We start from the raw sequence: 17,102 nt of genomic DNA on the forward strand, positions 1-17,102 counted from the left end.
GCGGTGTAAATGCACGGGGTGCGGTGTAAATGCACGGGGTGCGGTGTAAATGCACGGGGTGCGGCGTAAATGCACGGGGTGCGGTGTAAATGCACGGGGTGCGGTGTAAATGCACGGGGTGCGGTGTAAATGCACGGGGTGCGGTGTAAATGCACGGGGTGTGGTGTAAATGCACGGGGTGCGGTGTAAATGCACGGGATGCGGTGTAAATGCACGGGGTGTGGTGTAAATGCACGGGGTGCGGTGTAAATGCACGGGGTGCGGTGTAAATGCACTGGGTGCGGTGTAAATTCAACACTTTGGTTTTGGTGTAAATTTTCTGTTGATGGTGTCTCTATTTGTGTCTTTTTCTATCTGTGTGTTTTTATGTTTGTCTGTTTTTGTGTTTGTGTCTCATTTTGTTTCTTATTTGTGTCTGTTAGTGTCTCTGTTTTTGTCTCTTTGGCTTTCCCGTATGTTTATCCGTCTTCCTGGCTTTTCTGTCTTTATCTGTGTGACTGTCTCTCATCCTTTTGCGTGTGTGTGTGTGTGTGTGTGTGTGTGTGTGTGTGTGTGTGTGTGTGTGTGTGTGTGTGTGTGTGTGTGTGTCTGTCTGTCTCCGACTCTGTGTTAGTCTCTATTCCTCTTTTTCCTGATAACAGGAATTATGGAAGCCGAGGAATAATCGCCACTGTGTAATACGAGTCTAATTACTTATGGTAAGATGATAGTTGCCATGAAAAGAAGTACATCTTTCCTCTTGACTGACTCGGAAATTAAGAGGGCAAGGAAAAGAGAATAGGGTAAGGCTTCCCCAGATTTTGAGAAAGGTAAGGTAAAGATGGAGGGAAGACTTCCCCAGATATAAGAGAACGCGCTCTTCAGAAGGGTAAGATGCAGAGAAGAGATGGGAAACTCTTCCCCAAATATGAGAGCAGAACTCTCTGACACGGGGGTGAGGGAGAGAGAGAGAGAGAGAGAGAGAGAGAGAGAGAGAGAGAGAGAGAGAGAGAGAGAGAGAGAGAGAGAGAGAGAGAGAGAGAGAGACAGACAGACAGACAGACTTGTAAAGTCGAAAGGAAGCGAGAAGTGAAATATCTCGTGAAAATGGAGACACTTCCAAAGCTTTTTGAGAGACAGTTGCGAAGACTGTTGAAATGTCAAGCTTACGGGACGAAAAAATGTGACTGTAATGCCTAAAATGTAAATAGAAGTTTGAAGTTGAAAATGAAGGTAGAGATTGAGTAACAGTGAGCAGCATACTGATTATTTATTTATTAATATTATTTTATTTTATTATTATTATCAGTGGAGATTCTCAGCAGCCCTTTGGGCCAGGAGCCTGATAGCACCCTGGACCAGGGTGCTGACAGCACCCTGGTCCAGGGTGCTTACAATACACTGTAGGTGTCAACTTGGAATAGAAAAAGTTGGCGAATAGTGGGCAAGGGAAAGAAAGAGATGTACATGTCTTGGGAGCTTGGTGAAGGTAGAGATGTTTGAAGATGACAACATTAGACAGCAATCAGTGTTTAAGTGGAAGTGTAGAAGCTGTCTGCTGTTATCTCCACACGTTAAAAAAAGTATTCATCCGCCTCCCTCCCTTCCTCCTTGCCTTTATCACTCCTTTCTCCCTGTCTGTTGTATGTTCCCTCTTCCCTCCTTGCTTCCCTCCCCCGCCTCCCGGCCTGTCAGTCTGCCACTCACCAACGACCATGAGAGAGGCAGCTTCTGAGGCAGTGTGGAAGGTGGGGCCGTCGGCGGATACTTCACAGTGGAAAGGTCCCTCTGCTGCCACGCTGACGTTGGATATCCTCACACTGCCGCCCCATGACTTGTCTCTCTGTAGACCATAACACAAGATAATATAAGATTACATACAATAATACAAAGATGACTCACAGAATCGATATCTGATTTTCAGACAATAACATAAATTTTATACAAGATACGACAATCGCTTGTAGGCATCAATTAAACTAATATATAGAGAGGATCAGTGCTACATATAGGCTCATACTTGCTATTCTTATCATAAAATGAACACTTTCCGTCCCTTCTACGTCATCATACATAAAGTATTAGCTCTAGTCTTTACACTCTGACTTTGAGATGCTCAGACAATACATTTCGGTCGTTGATCGTTGTGTAATAGTGTTAGAGGCTTGACCAACTACTGTAAAATTTATTTTAGTTCCTAACTTCTGCAAGATAGTCTGGACACTGTCAGCAGATTTTGCAGACATAGTTTGCTTTCAACTGTGTCATCCTACAGGCCACCTTTCTTCAAATATAAGAAATGTAATGCTCTCCTGGACCCAGCTCTAAGATGAATTTTAACATCTTGTTATGGATAATTTGTAGTCTGTTTTGAAATATTTTTTGAGCAAATCGTCATGATGAGCAGAAGTAATCTACATGACAATGGAAAAGAGCCAGGCAGTGCCTTAGATGGTTATCTCTTTATCTGTCTACAGAGGAACTTTAACCCAGCATTCGTTTTTTTTAACTACACAGCTTACTGTCTTATAACCTGAGACGAACCAATCATGGAATATCCCGAGATGTTTCACTGCAGTTACCGTTGAGATGAGCTCACTGACGTTACCGTTGAGATGAGCTCACTGAAGTTACCGTTGAGATGAGCTCACTGAAGTTACCGTTGAGATGAGCTCCTTGCTACACATTACCTTAAATATATCTGCTCTGTTTTACATTTTAATCAGAATAATATAACTTCAGTTTTCAGGGATACAGTTTGTTGTATATTTAGAGACGACACGTTTACATCAAGATATTTTACTGGAACAACGTTTCGGGTCTTCATCTGACACTATCATTATTCCATTCATGGGGAAGCGCTAAATCCGTTGGGACCATAGAGCTCCTAGGAAATATGATGGGCAATCAGGTACAGTAAAGAACAGGAGGATAGGCTAGACACCTTGCCTCAGTAAAACACTGTCGACTGTCTAAAGTACAGTTTACATTTAGCATTAACTGGTATGTAATTTACCAAGCATAAGAGTAGTAGAGGACCCAAGATACTCTCTTGTCGGACTTCACATTGATATCAACTAAGAAGAGGGTGGGTTTATGACGTCAACATAGAGGGTGGGTTACTGCTGTCAACAAGGAAGGTGAACTACTGCCTTTAACATAGAGGGTGGGTTACTAATGTCAACAAGGTGGGCTACTCATATCAACAGAGGGTGGGTTACTGACGTCAAGAAGGAACGTGGGATACTCACGTCAACGTCGAGGGTGGGCGGGTCAAAGATCTGTACGGGGTGGGCGGCGGTGGGTGTGTAGCGGTAGAACTCGTGGGCGCCCTGGTACCACTTGATGGAGTATATGTTGTCACTGTCCTCCTCCCAGGAGCACTCCAGGTCACCCTCACCACCGGCCTCCACCGTCTCTGGCACCCGCACCCGTGTGATACGGATGGTGGCAGTGTCTGTGGTGGTAGAAGATGGTGAGTGGTCTGATGGTAGATGATGATTACTGGGTTGGTTGTGGTAGATGGTGGTAAGCTGGTGGTAGATAGTGATTACTGGGTTGGTAGTAGTACAAGATGGTAATGAGTGGGCTGGTAGGGGTAGAAGATGGTGGTGAGTGGGCTGGTGGGGGTAGAGTAACCCAGCGTGACTGTCAGCGTGCCTCGTTGTGCTTCCGGTTTTCTGGTGTTTTCACGGTCGCTCTTACGTGCTAGAACTTTAATTTGTGTCATCAATCCTATACGATACATCCCTCTAGCGCCTGGAACCAATCTTGGGCGGAAAACATTATATACTGAGTCAAAAAAGGAGAATTAGTGTGCATTACCTAGCAGAGTTTACTGCCAGAGGGGAATCATAGGCCTGTTTCCCGTGTGAAAAAATAATAATAATTGAACTTTGTGTCAGAGGAAAGAAAGTCTCCCTGAAAGCATTGAGTATACATAGTGTATAGTGTATACTACAGTGGCTCCCTAGTATATTGATGATAAAGGCTAAAGTGTCATTTGAAAACAGGTGAATTTGTAAATGAAGTGATAAGCCTATAGAGGCAGGTGCCAGAAGTCGCCAGAAACTTACCACAGGTCAGCTGTTTTTAATCTTCCTGGCCTGCTAGTGTACTCGCATATAATCTAGTGATACCAGTGAATAGCAGAATACAGTGTTGTAGTAGCAACTAACCAGTATTATAATGGTACTTAGTGGAGTGGAGTGTCTTTCATTAGTTTCTTTTTCTTGAAATACGAGACGTTACTGTGAACTTCATATAACCTGTAGTTACCAGCGGTCACAATATACACAACGAGAAGCAATTATTACTACAGAAAAAGCGTCCTTCCTCCAAAATTTGCACCAGTCAACTATAGTGATAATATAGCATTTATTGTGGTGGAGACGGAAAAAACAAAAATAGAAAACCCAGATACAGCGATTGATAAACAAAGAGGGCGACTGTACGTCATTGTAGGAGCTGCCAGATATCACCGGCTCTTCAACACGCAAGTTATACTTTTGTATCAGTCAAATCACATATTACTCGGGTAGATAATTTCCAGTAGATCCTTCATGTGTTAGCTCAAATCACCGACCAGTATGTTTTAAATAAGTGACCCACTGATCAGAGCAGATCGACTGGTCCAAACCCTTGACTGGTCCGAACCCTTGACTGGTCCGAACCCGGGACTGGTTTCAAACAGTTTCGTTGGACAATAAAGCAGACTGTAAACGGATGGGTTTGTAGGCGCCCTTATAAACACAAACATTAAAAATCAGGAACGTGACGGTAAGCTGTCCAATATACAAAAAGAGTTAGAAACAGAAATACAAATAGCTAGAACTTCATTTAAGGTTATTAATATAATATTCAAGAGGTTGCTAGTAGAATTGCAGTAAATCAACCATTCACATCATTATGAAGCTGTGTGTAGTCTGTGCTCAGTCAAACAAACGGGCTTCCACATGGATAAATTGTCATTTTTGTGGAAATTGGTGTCACGCTCCTTGTGCAGATATCCCAGAACTAGCTACAAGCAGTATTAAAACAGAGAAGTGTTTTTGGGTATGCCCAAATGAGGAAAATCTGTGGACTAAAATCACAAGGGTATTAAAAGAGGACAACATCAAAGCTGCTTTCATAGAAAACCTGGAAGCTTTCTACAACAGATGGGAACATAAAAAGTCTGGGCTGAATGGTACTGCCCTTGATACTGGCCATGTAGTCACAAACTGCAAGGCTGGAGGTGATGTCCTGGGAGACAGTAATAGTAAACCTGGAGGTGCTGTCCTGGGAGACAGTAATGGTGAAGCTGGAGGTGCTGTCCTGGGAGACAGAAATGGTGAAGCTGGAGATACTGTCCTGGGAGACAGTAATGGTGAAGCTGGAGATTTTGTCCAGGTAGTCGGGAATTATACGCAGGAAGGAATACATATAAATGACCTCATAGAGGACAGGAGCCATAGTAGGGAAACAAGTGTAGTCAAAGATAAGATAAAACCAATATTGCAAACTAGAAATACCGCAGGAAATAGCAAACAAGAGGACTCCAATAGCAATAGTGAGGATAAATTACCAAAAACAACTGGTGGGAGCTCCATTGTTGGTGCTAGGGAGGATAGAAGTAAGACAGGGAAACATGCACCAACAGGGAATACAGTCACAGAAACCCAAGGCAAACGGAAACCAAGCCTGTGCACATACTATGCACTTGGTATCTGCTGGCATGGGAAATCTGGAAAAACAGATGGGACATGCAACTATGACCACCCTAGAAAATGTCATGTCCATATGACAACAGGAAAATGCAAACTCCCTTCCTGTAAGCTTTTTCACCCTGAAATGTGTACCTCTTCAGTACAGGAAAGACTGTGCTATAACTTAAATTGCCAGGCATACCATCTAAAGGGGACAAAAAGATACAAAACATCCAGGCCATGGGAAAACCTGGGTAGCCACAGCCACTCAAGAGGGAGAGGTTTTTTAGTGCCAGGAAGGAAAAAAAACTGGCAGGAAATGGCAGAAATCGTACACCAAATCCAGTCATTCCTGGAGTGGAACCACAGTCGATGGCCTCCACTCCAAACCAACAGATACAGATACTAATGCCGGAAAAAAAATCCCCCCCCAGTACCAACAATACCACCAGTCCGATAACATTCTTCTTTGCAAATATACAGGGTCTAAAGCCAGCAACAAACAACAAAATACCTTTCATCCGTGGACTGCTTGCAGAGGCAAAGGCAATGTTCGTGGCTTTCACTGAGACCCACATAAAGGATCACTTGGACAATGAAATATGGATCCCAGGTTACAACCTATACAGATGTGACAGAGTGAACAGGCAAAAGGGGGGGGTTGGCCTGTACATTGCAGAGTCACTTGTTTGCACAGAACTGCTTAATGCCTCAAATGACGTAGTGGAAGTTTTAGCAGTAAAAGTCGAGAACCAAAACCTAGTCATTGTGGTAGTCTACAAGCCTCCGGATGCAACTTCCCAGCAATTCCAGGAGCAGCTGTTAAAAATTGACCACTGTCTGGAAAATCTTCCAGCTCCTGCACCCAACATCTTGCTCCTGGGGGATTTCAACTTAAGGCACCTAAAATGGAGGAATATAGCAAATAATATTGTTGCAGTAATAACACCAGGAGGCAGCTCTGATGAAAACTCACACTCACACGAGCTTTTAAATCTCTGCACAAAATTCAATTTAAACCAGCAAATAATAGAGCCTACTAGACTGGAGAATACACTAGACCTCATATTCACTAACAATGATGATCTGATAAGAAATGTCACCATATCAAAAACAATATACTCAGATCACAACATAATTGAGGTTCAGACATGTATGCGTGGAGCCCCAGACCGACAAAATGAGACTAGTCACGAGGGAGCATTCACCAAATTCAACTTCAATAACAAAAACATAAAGTGGGACCAAGTAAACCAAGTCCTAACCGATATAAGCTGGGAAGATATACTAAGCAACACAGACCCAAACTTATGCCTAGAACAGATTAACTCGGTGGCACTCGATGTATGCACAAGGCTTATTCCTCTAAGAAAAAGGAGGAGTAGATGTAAAATAGAAAGAGACAGGCGCTCCCTTTACAGGCGACGGAAAAGAATAACAGAGCGGCTAAAAGAGGTCAATATATCTGAAATGCGCAGGGAGACACTGGTCAGAGAAATAGCAAGCATCGAACTTAAGCTAAAAGAATCCTTTAGGAGTCAGGAATCGCGGGAAGAACTAAAAGCCATAAATGAAATCGAAAGAAACCCAAAGTATTTCTTCTCCTATGCCAAATCAAAATCGAGAACAACGTCCAGTATTGGGCCCCTACTTAAACAAGATGGGTCCTACACAGATGACAGCAAGGAAATGAGTGAGCTACTCAAGTCCCAATATGACTCAGTTTTTAGCAAGCCGCTAACCAGACTGAGAGTCGAAGATCAAAATGAATTTTTTATGAGAGAGCCACAAAATTTGATTAACACAAGCCTATCCGATGTTATCCTGACGCCAAATGACTTCGAACAGGCGATAAATGACATGCCCATGCACTCTGCCCCAGGGCCAGACTCATGGAACTCTGTGTTCATCAAGAACTGCAAGAAGCCCCTATCACGAGCCTTTTCCATCCTATGGAGAGGGAGCATGGACACGGGGGTCGTCCCACAGTTACTAAAAACAACAGACATAGCCCCACTCCACAAAGGGGGCAGTAAAGCAACAGCAAAGAACTACAGACCAATAGCACTAACATCCCATATCATAAAAATCTTTGAAAGGGTCCTAAGAAGCAAGATCACCACGCATCTAGAAACCCATCAGTTACACAACCCAGGGCAACATGGGTTTAGAACAGGTCGCTCCTGTCTGTCTCAACTATTGGACCACTACGACAAGGTCCTAAATGCACTAGAAGACAAAAAGAATGCAGATGTAATATATACAGACTTTGCAAAAGCCTTCGACAAGTGTGACCATGGCGTAATAGCGCACAAAATGCGTGCTAAAGGAATAACAGGAAAAGTCGGTCGATGGATCTATAATTTCCTCACTAACAGAACACAGAGAGTAGTCGTCAACAGAGTAAAGTCCGAGGCAGCTACGGTGAAAAGCTCTGTTCCACAAGGCACAGTACTCGCTCCCATCTTGTTCCTCATCCTTATAACCGACATAGACAAGGATGTCAGCCACAGCACCGTGTCTTCCTTTGCAGATGACACCCGAATCTGCATGACAGTGTCTTCCATTGCAGACACTGCAAAGCTCCAGGCAGACATCAACCAAATCTTTCAGTGGGCTGCAGAAAACAATATGAAGTTCAACGATGAGAAATTTCAATTACTCAGATATGGTAAACATGAGGAAATTAAATCGTCATCAGAGTACAAAACAAATTCTGGCCACAAAATAGAGCGAAACACCAACGTCAAAGACCTGGGAGTGATCATGTCGGAGGATCTCACCTTCAAGGACCATAACATTGTATCAATCGCATCTGCTAGAAAAATGACAGGATGGATAATGAGAACCTTCAAAACTAGGGAGGCCAAGCCCATGATGACACTCTTCAGGTCACTTGTTCTATCTAGGCTGGAATATTGCTGCACACTTACAGCACCTTTCAAGGCAGGTGAAATTGCCGACCTAGAAAATGTACAGAGAACTTTCACGGCGCGCATAACGGAGATAAAACACCTCAATTATTGGGAGCGCTTGAGGTTCCTAAACCTGTATTCCCTGGAACGCAGGAGGGAGAGATACATGATTATATACACCTGGAAAATCCTAGAGGGACTAGTACCGAACTTGCACACGAAAATCACTCATTACGAAAGCAAAAGACTTGGCAGACGATGCACCATCCCCCCAATAAAAAGCAGGGGTGTCACTAGCACGTTAAGAGACCATACAATAAGTGTCAGGGGCCCGAGACTGTTCAACTGCCTCCCAGCACACATAAGGGGGATTACCAACAGACCCCTGGCAGTCTTCAAGCTGGCACTGGACAAGCACCTAAAGTCAGTTCCGGATCAGCCGGGCTGTAGCTCGTATGTTGGTTTGCGTGCAGCCAGCAGCAACAGCCTGGTTGATCAGGCTCTGATCCACCAGGAGGCCTGGTCTCAGACCGGGCCGCGGGGGCGTTGACCCCCGGAACTCTCTCCGTCAAGCTATACACAGTGAAATTTGGCTCTGCAACGTCTTACTGATATTATATTATATTCCCGAGGACGTTCAAAATCTGCATAGATCATTCAGTACCTGAGGAAATGGAAACAGTCATGCTTGATCCCCTGAAAGAGTGGTAGCTCCAAGCCACTGGATCAAGAGCCCTTTTACCATGCACATCACTTTCACAAGATGTAAGATTTACTTTTGGTCAAAGATCCTCTCTCTCTCTCTCTCTCTCTCTCTCTCTCTCTCTCTCTCTCTCTCTCTCTCTCTCTCTCTCTCTTTCTCTTTCGAGAGAGACAAATGCTCACTATAAATCAATGATAAAAGAGAGACAGTGGCAATAAAGAAAAATATTGGAAAAGAACAAGAGAAAGAAGCGAGAAATAAGAGTAAGTTAAATGAATAGTGACCCGCTGCATACCCGATCTTACAGCTGGGTACTTAAATTAGGTGTAATGCATTTTTATGATATGAAAACATTTTTTCTAGCTTTTCTCTATCTTTGAAAGTTATCCTCATGTGGTAGGACTTAGGAGAAATAAAAGGAAGAAAGAAATGGAGAAAGAGTTGGGGAGGAGAAAGAGGAAGTCGAGGATAGGAGAGGCGGTCAAGGAGGAGAGGATGTGGAGGAGAGGAGGTCGAGGAAGAGGAGGAGGAGGATGATGAAGAAGAGGTCGAGGAGAAGGATAAAGAGGTCGAAAAGGTGGATGAAGAGGGGTTCGAGGAGGATGAAGAGGAGGTCGAGGAGGATGAAGAGGAGGTCGAGGAGGATGAAGAGGAGGTCGAGGAGGATGAAAAGGAAGTCGAGTAGGAGGAAGAGGAGGAGGAAGAGCTGGAGTATAACAGAAGAGGACCGACACAGAGGTGTATGTGTAGGCACATATTAAACTGATGTATGTACTGACAGTGAAGCAAGAGGAGAAAGTAAACAGGCGGCCATATTGGCACAGATCTGCTCAGACGACAAGCTCAGTACAGTATTATGCTCATACCGTCACTGAGATGTGCTCAGACGACTAGCTCATTACAGTATTATGCTCATACCGTCACTGAGATGTGCTCAGATGACATGCTTAGTACAGTATTACACTCATACTGTCACTGAGATGTGCTCAGACGACAAGCTCATTACAGTATTATGCTCATACCGTCACTGAGATGTGCTCAGATGACATGCTTAGTACAGTATTACACTCATACCGTCACTGAGATGTGCTCAGACGACACAGGAAAACAGTGCAGTATTACACGGTTTCATATTGACATCTCCATCTAATGTACGGTACTTGTTGTCCTTTGATGTACATAAATCCCTTTCTTGTCAAGGACCACTACAGCGCATTGTAAATCATAATGAACCCTAACACCCGGTGTCCGGGATGGAAATATTACCTGATGAACCAGGACAGAAAGATAAGCGTTCATAAAGAGGAAAGGTCGACCTTCCTGCTTAACACCGAGTGAAACGTCCACAATCCAAGCAAAGCCAATGTCCGGCTTCAACAGGAAACCGTAAAAAACCTGCAGCATCATTCTGATCAGAGCAAGTGACCATCTTCAATCAAAAGCCTTAAAATACTCGCAGCCTTAACCCTACGAAAGCCAATGATTTGCTTCAACCAGAAGCCTGAAAATACCTGCTTCCTCAACCCAACCGGAGCCAGTGACCGGCTTCCCCCAAAAGCCGTAAAATACTCGTTGCCTCAACCCAATAGCCGCCTTCAACCAGGAGCCGACAAATACTCGTACCCTCAACCCAACCAGAATCAGTGACCAGCTTCAACCAGAAGCTGTAAAATGCTCTCAACCTTACAAAAAATAAACTGGTGCTTGGCGTCCCAGAGAATTCTGGGCAAGTGTCCAGAAAAAAACTGTTGAAGAATAATAGCAGGCCGCCCAGGCTAGAAGAGTATGCCCAGGCCAAAGCAGGACTCCCAGAACTATTACTATTATTATACCTATCATTACTAGTACTACTACCATTACTAATACTATTAAAAATACCACAAAAGTTATAACCTCCAGTACTAATATAAATATTATTAATATTTCTACTATAAATAGTATAATATAACTATTACTATAACTACTAGTACCACCACAGCTACTAATGCCATGACAACTGCTACTACTATTTCACCTACTGCTATTTATCATACTATTTTTACTATTTTTGTTACTGTTTCTACTACTGCAACTACTGCTATTTAGACTGCTAGTATTATATAATTATTACATTACTTTAATCCAAGGCAGATATTTTTATACGGTTTTTCAATAAGGTTTTTTTTTTTGTTTTTAATCAAGGATACTTGTCAATAAATATCACTCACCCATTTAAAGTGAGGAAAATACACGAGATGCTAAACAGATTATTACTGGGGCAACGTTTCGCTCCGTTAAAATATATCGAGACGAGAAGTGAAGGCTGGTGTGTGTGTGTGTGTGTGTGTGTGTGTGTGTGTGTGTGTGTGTGTGTGTGTGTGTGTGTGTGTGTGTGTGTGTGTGTGTGTGTGTACGAGGGATGGAGGATTTAAGCTAGTACACTTTTAAACTCGTATTTTTCTTTGCAAGAGAGCACTAGGCATCGTCGAAAAACAAAATCACAGTAAAAGGCGCACCTGATGCCTAGAATATCGCTTCACTGCTGGATCTAGAGCAGCGGGAGCATGCAGTGAACTAGTATCTCACTGCACCCTTCACTGCAGCCATTGTGGTTTAAAGACTCATTGTTATACTGTTATATTCAGTTTAAAAAAAACTGGACTTAGTAGGCACAGTCACAGTCCGCAAGTTAGTGACGTTATAAAGCAAATTGTGGACACCCTATAACAAAGCTAGTTACAACACTATCACTGGTTCGCAGTGATTTGTTCACTGTAGACGTTGATGCCGTCAACAAATAAGGATTGACATAAGTTGCAGGAAAATTTTTCACTGGTGGAACCTTTCGCTCTATGTAGAGTTTTATCATATCTTGACAAAGTTCTATACAAAGCGAAACGTCCCGATAAAAGCTTGTGTGTAACGCTTGTATTTTCTTGGCTCGCTGACCCGATACTGTCTTCTAATTGGCCGTCCACTGGCTAGGGATCTGGCCCTCTACTGGCCAAGCTCGGACTTAGCTCTCACCCTATATAAGACAGAAAGCTCCGAGTCTAGTCCTGGTAATTGACTGACCAAGGCTAGTCACCGCCAAGCATATTCCTCCAGCCAACTAAAGCGGCCACACACCACCCTGAAGAGTCCCTAACTCACCCATTGGCTAAATACAGCTTACTTAAAGAGCCAATTACATTCGTGCATGTCACCTGCTTGCTGGAGACGCAGAATCACAATCTCTCTCATTCCCGTCATCTCCATCACTCTCAAAAACTACAAAAAAATGATCAAAGGTGAATGTGGTTTGTGAAGTAATGGACTTTCCTGATCTCTCACACGTCAGTTGTGCTACTAATGAAAAACCTTTTCCAAAAACTGACAAAAGGAAAGCTGGAAGTCACGTTTCTTTCTGCTAATTTATTAAACGCTAATTTTTTTTGTGTGTCTAATTTAAACCCTCTTTTCACGGCAAATTTATTTCTTGCGACATTATCATACAAGTTGATGATCAAGACACATGTGCAACAGTTGGGTATCTTCAAAGATGAAACGTTTCGCCTACACAGTATTGTGTAGGCGAAACGTTCCAACAGTACACATACTCAACAATTTGCTGAAGATGTTACGAAAATTGCTAAATTTTTACCCAAGTGTCTCTCTCATTCTTCAACTTCTTGGTTTTGTAAACCATTACGTCATTCCCATTCTTTGCCTTGCTTTTATTTGAGAGTTTATGTAAATGTTTTATTATTAGTGACCTTCAGACTCGTACAATAAAATGAACCCCCTTTATTAGCACGACCTTTCACCTACACCGGGCGAAACGTAGTACACACAAAAATTTGTTTTACATTGGTTTTAAACATCTGTCGGAAACACCATACCTCAACTATCTTTAATATAATGAGAATGTGATTGTTTTATGTTGAGAGTCACTGGGTTTATTTTGATATGGTCGAAATGGTGGGTTGCCGACAGTATAGAAGATGCCATACATGTTACAGGACTAGCGTTACAGGGACAATGTTTCGAACCGTTTAGAGGTTTACCAGAGCAAAACGTTGTCCCAAATGAAAGTTTTTCTGCAGCATTTCTCCGGGTTTCAGAAACATCTTACATTGTACAATCCTAGATTGTTAATGTTTTAATTCTAGAAGTGGCTAGAGGAAGTGTTTGTTGAAGATTTATTTCTAGATGCCACTAGATGAAGTGTTTGTGAGTATACTGGAGCTGGGCTCTAGAGTTCTTCTAGGCCCTCTTAAAGAAGTGCCTAGAGTGCTTAGAGGAACTCTAGGCACTGCCATGCTCTACTCCCCCTGTGTTCAATAAGGTGGTTTATAGTTTAATTAACCATAATTACACTTCATTAACTAACTAGCAGAATATTGCTTATCGGTATAATCAATTAAATCTCAGCGCGATCCATCAGACTTGAAAAAAAGTCTCCTATACATATATAATCAAGGTCACTGACCTTCAGATTTTTTTGATTTCATGATTTTTTTAAATATTTAATGTGAACTGATCCAAGTTAGTCGTATAAGAGAAATTCTAAAAAAAAAAAAAGTTTTTACGCTTTAGATATTTTTAAAACGCACGCACGCACGTAAGTCGTCATATCTTGGAAAAAAAAGGGCGTGAACACGTTTGATACACGAACGTGTTGTGTCCCAAGATATGGAAGATAAAGATTACTATGGAAAATTATTAAGAAAAGTGTGTGTGTGTGTGTGTGTGTGTGTGTGTGTGTGTGTGTGTGTGTGTGTGTGTGTGTGTGTGTGTGTGTGTGTGTGTGTGTGTGTGTGTATGCAGAACAACCACTGTGAAAAAGTAAAATTACAAGCGGTTCAGTGGTTTCTCACATTACCAAAGAACTACAACTATATAGTTCCTTGATAATGTGAGAATTCACGAATTAAGCCTGAATGCCTTCCACATCCCCCCCCCCCAGGCGCTGTATAATCCTCCGGGTTTAGCGCTTCCCCCTTGATTATAATAATAATGTAAATTCTCATTTTCTCCTCCCCCCACACACACACACCTACACACACACACATACACACACATACACACACACACATACACACACACACCTACACACACATACAGACAGACACACACACACCTACACACACCTACACACACATACAGACAGACACACACACACCTACACACACATATAGACACACACAATATTTACATATGTTCACTTGCACTGTTAAATGTTATCAAAGGCCGAGGTCATGTGTTTGTTTTTGTTCAGCGTATGAATGCTAAGTGAATTTCGTGGCAAGGAAAATGTGAATAAATTTTTCGGGCAAGAACCCAGGAAATGCTCGAGTTTATTATACAAATGTTTTTGTATATATATATATATATATATATATATATATATATATATATATATATATATATGTCGTGCCGAATAAGCAGAACTTGCGATCTTGGCTTAAATAGCAACGCTCATCTTGCCATATAGGACAAGTGAAAATTTGGGTATGCAATAATTTCGCCAAAATCATTCTGAACCTAACGAAAAAAATATATTTGATTGTGTTTGTTTAGTATTAAATTATTGTAAACGTATTTAAAATATACTTAGTTGGGTTAGGCTAAAATAAATTGTTCTTGTTATAATAAGGTTAGGTAATTTTTCTAAGATTCTTTTGATGCAAAATTAAAATTTTTTACATTAACATTAATGAAAAAAATATATCTTTAAACGTATAAGATAAAATTTCAGAAAGGACTTAATTTTAAATGAGTTGTTGTCAATTGACCAGTTTTACATATTCGGCACGACATATATATACGTATATATATATATATATATATATATATATATATATATATATATATATATATATATATATATATGGCGACTACATTGGCCATTATCCAATTTCTGGCAGCTGTGTGTGTGTGTGTGTGTGTGTGTGTGTGTGTGTGTGTGTGTGTGTGTGTGTGTGTGTGTGTGTGTGTGTGTGTGTGTGTGTGTGTGTGTGTGTGTGTGTGTGGCTTCCTGAATTATTTTCTGTCCAACTTCCTGGATTTTACTTAGATTTCACAAAGTACAAGTTTAGAAGTTATTAAATTTATTTCTCAAGGTAAAAAGAGTTACCCAATCCCTGACCTCAATGACATCTTTACTGCAGAGTTACTTTACTTTGTGCCTTGTATGTTTGTTCCTTTATTTACTTGTAAGGAACATACGTGCAGGGTACAAGATGTGTTTGGATCTCTCAACCTCAGCTCTCATTTGGTCAGTATATTTATTAATTGTATCATTGTCCTATGCTTTCTCTAATGGTTTACTCTCTACCTTCTCTTCCTCCTTTGTCTCTTAATCCTTCTCTCCTTCCCTTCCTTCCATCCCTCCTTCCCTCCCTCCATCCTTCCCTCCTGTCTCCCAACAATCTCAAACGACGAAGACGGATTGTAGGAAAAAACTTTAGAGTGGGATGCCAGAAGTCGAGGCACCGACCAGAGTCTGTTACCTTCACTGGAGTTGGCACACACCAGTGTGTATGGCACTCCTTGCTAACTTTGTTACCTCTGGTGGAGTAGCCACACACCAGTGTGTATGGCACTCCTTGCTACCTTTGTTTTCTTAGGTGGATTTGGCGCACACTAGTGTGTATGGCACTCCTTGGCACCTTTGTTACCTTTGATATACTTGGCACATACTAGCGTACATGACATTTCCTTGGCACACTAAATAGTTACCTTTGCTGTACATGGCACACATTCCTTATGGGTTTCCACTGTACTTGTTTACATTGGCACCTTTGACACCTTTGATGCAAGTTTCTATGGCATATTTGATATACGGTATTTATTTTTGACACCACTGACAATCTCTCTGTAAACCACAGCTTGCCGTCTGTGTTATACCTTTGTTGCATTTGGCTCTTCCTGCGCCTTTGGCAAAGTTGTGCTCTCCAGAACAGTGGCACCCTGAGACATTCCACTTCTGGTGCCTAAATTGGGTAATTTCCTTCAGTTCACAGTGCTAGAATCAGTCACTGTAGGACACTGTGTGTGCGAGTCACTGTGGGTTACTGTGGGCTACTGTGGGTGACTGTGGGTTAATATGGGTTGCTGTGAGTCACTGTGGGTTACAATGAGTTACTGTGAGTTAATGCAGGTAACTGTGGGTAAATATTGTTAACTATGAGCAACTGTGGGTTACTGTTAGTTACCATTTGGTTCTAGGCACATGTCGATTAGACACTAGGCCTGTTGTATGTGCATGCGTGTCTGTGTATGTCTGTGGGCTACTATGAATTACTGTGGGCTAATATGAATTACTGTGGGCAACTTTTGGTTACTGTGGGCAACTGTTGGTTACTGTGGGTCACTATGGGTTACTGTCAGCAACTGTGGGTTACTGAGGGTCACTGGGTTACTGTGGGTAACTGTGGGTCACTATGAGCATCACTGGGGTCACTTTATGAAATTAGCCTCGGGTGCAGTGCAAATGACTTGACACAGACACACAGTCCCACAGGGGTCAGTCCTAGGACCAGGTATATGTGAATTGCATGACGGAAGGGATAGGCTCAAAAGTGTCCTTGTTTACAGATGATGTGAAGTTAATAAGGAGAATTAAATCGGATGAGGATCAAACAGGACTACAAAGGGACTGAACAGGTTGCAAGCCTGGTCCAGCAAGTGGCTCCTGGAATTTAACCCCACAAAATGCAATGTCATGAAGATCGGGGAAGGGCTAATTAGACCGCAGACAGAGTATAAGCTAGGTAGCCAAAGACTGAAAACCTCGCTCAAGGAAAAGGATCTTGGGGTGAGTATAATACCGAGCATATCTCCTGAGGCGCACAT

At 42.2% G+C, this 17,102-nt stretch overlaps 1 protein-coding gene across 1 annotated transcript in view; it reads right to left on the reverse strand.

The window, feature by feature from the left end:
• Positions 1-17,102, reverse strand: part of LOC128700027 (uncharacterized) — a 193,661-nt gene that overhangs the window by 19,996 nt on the left and 156,563 nt on the right. Inside the window, exons 2-3 of the mRNA XM_053792963.2 lie at positions 3,231-3,436; positions 1,687-1,822 (exon numbers count right to left, since the gene is read on the reverse strand). Of these exons, the coding sequence (XP_053648938.1) occupies positions 1,687-1,822; positions 3,231-3,436 (342 nt within the window). The remainder of the gene's footprint in view (positions 1-1,686; positions 1,823-3,230; positions 3,437-17,102) is intronic.

The sequence above is a fragment of the Cherax quadricarinatus genome, chromosome 64, assembly GCF_038502225.1.
Source record: "Cherax quadricarinatus isolate ZL_2023a chromosome 64, ASM3850222v1, whole genome shotgun sequence".
Classification (NCBI taxonomy): domain Eukaryota; kingdom Metazoa; phylum Arthropoda; class Malacostraca; order Decapoda; family Parastacidae; genus Cherax; species Cherax quadricarinatus.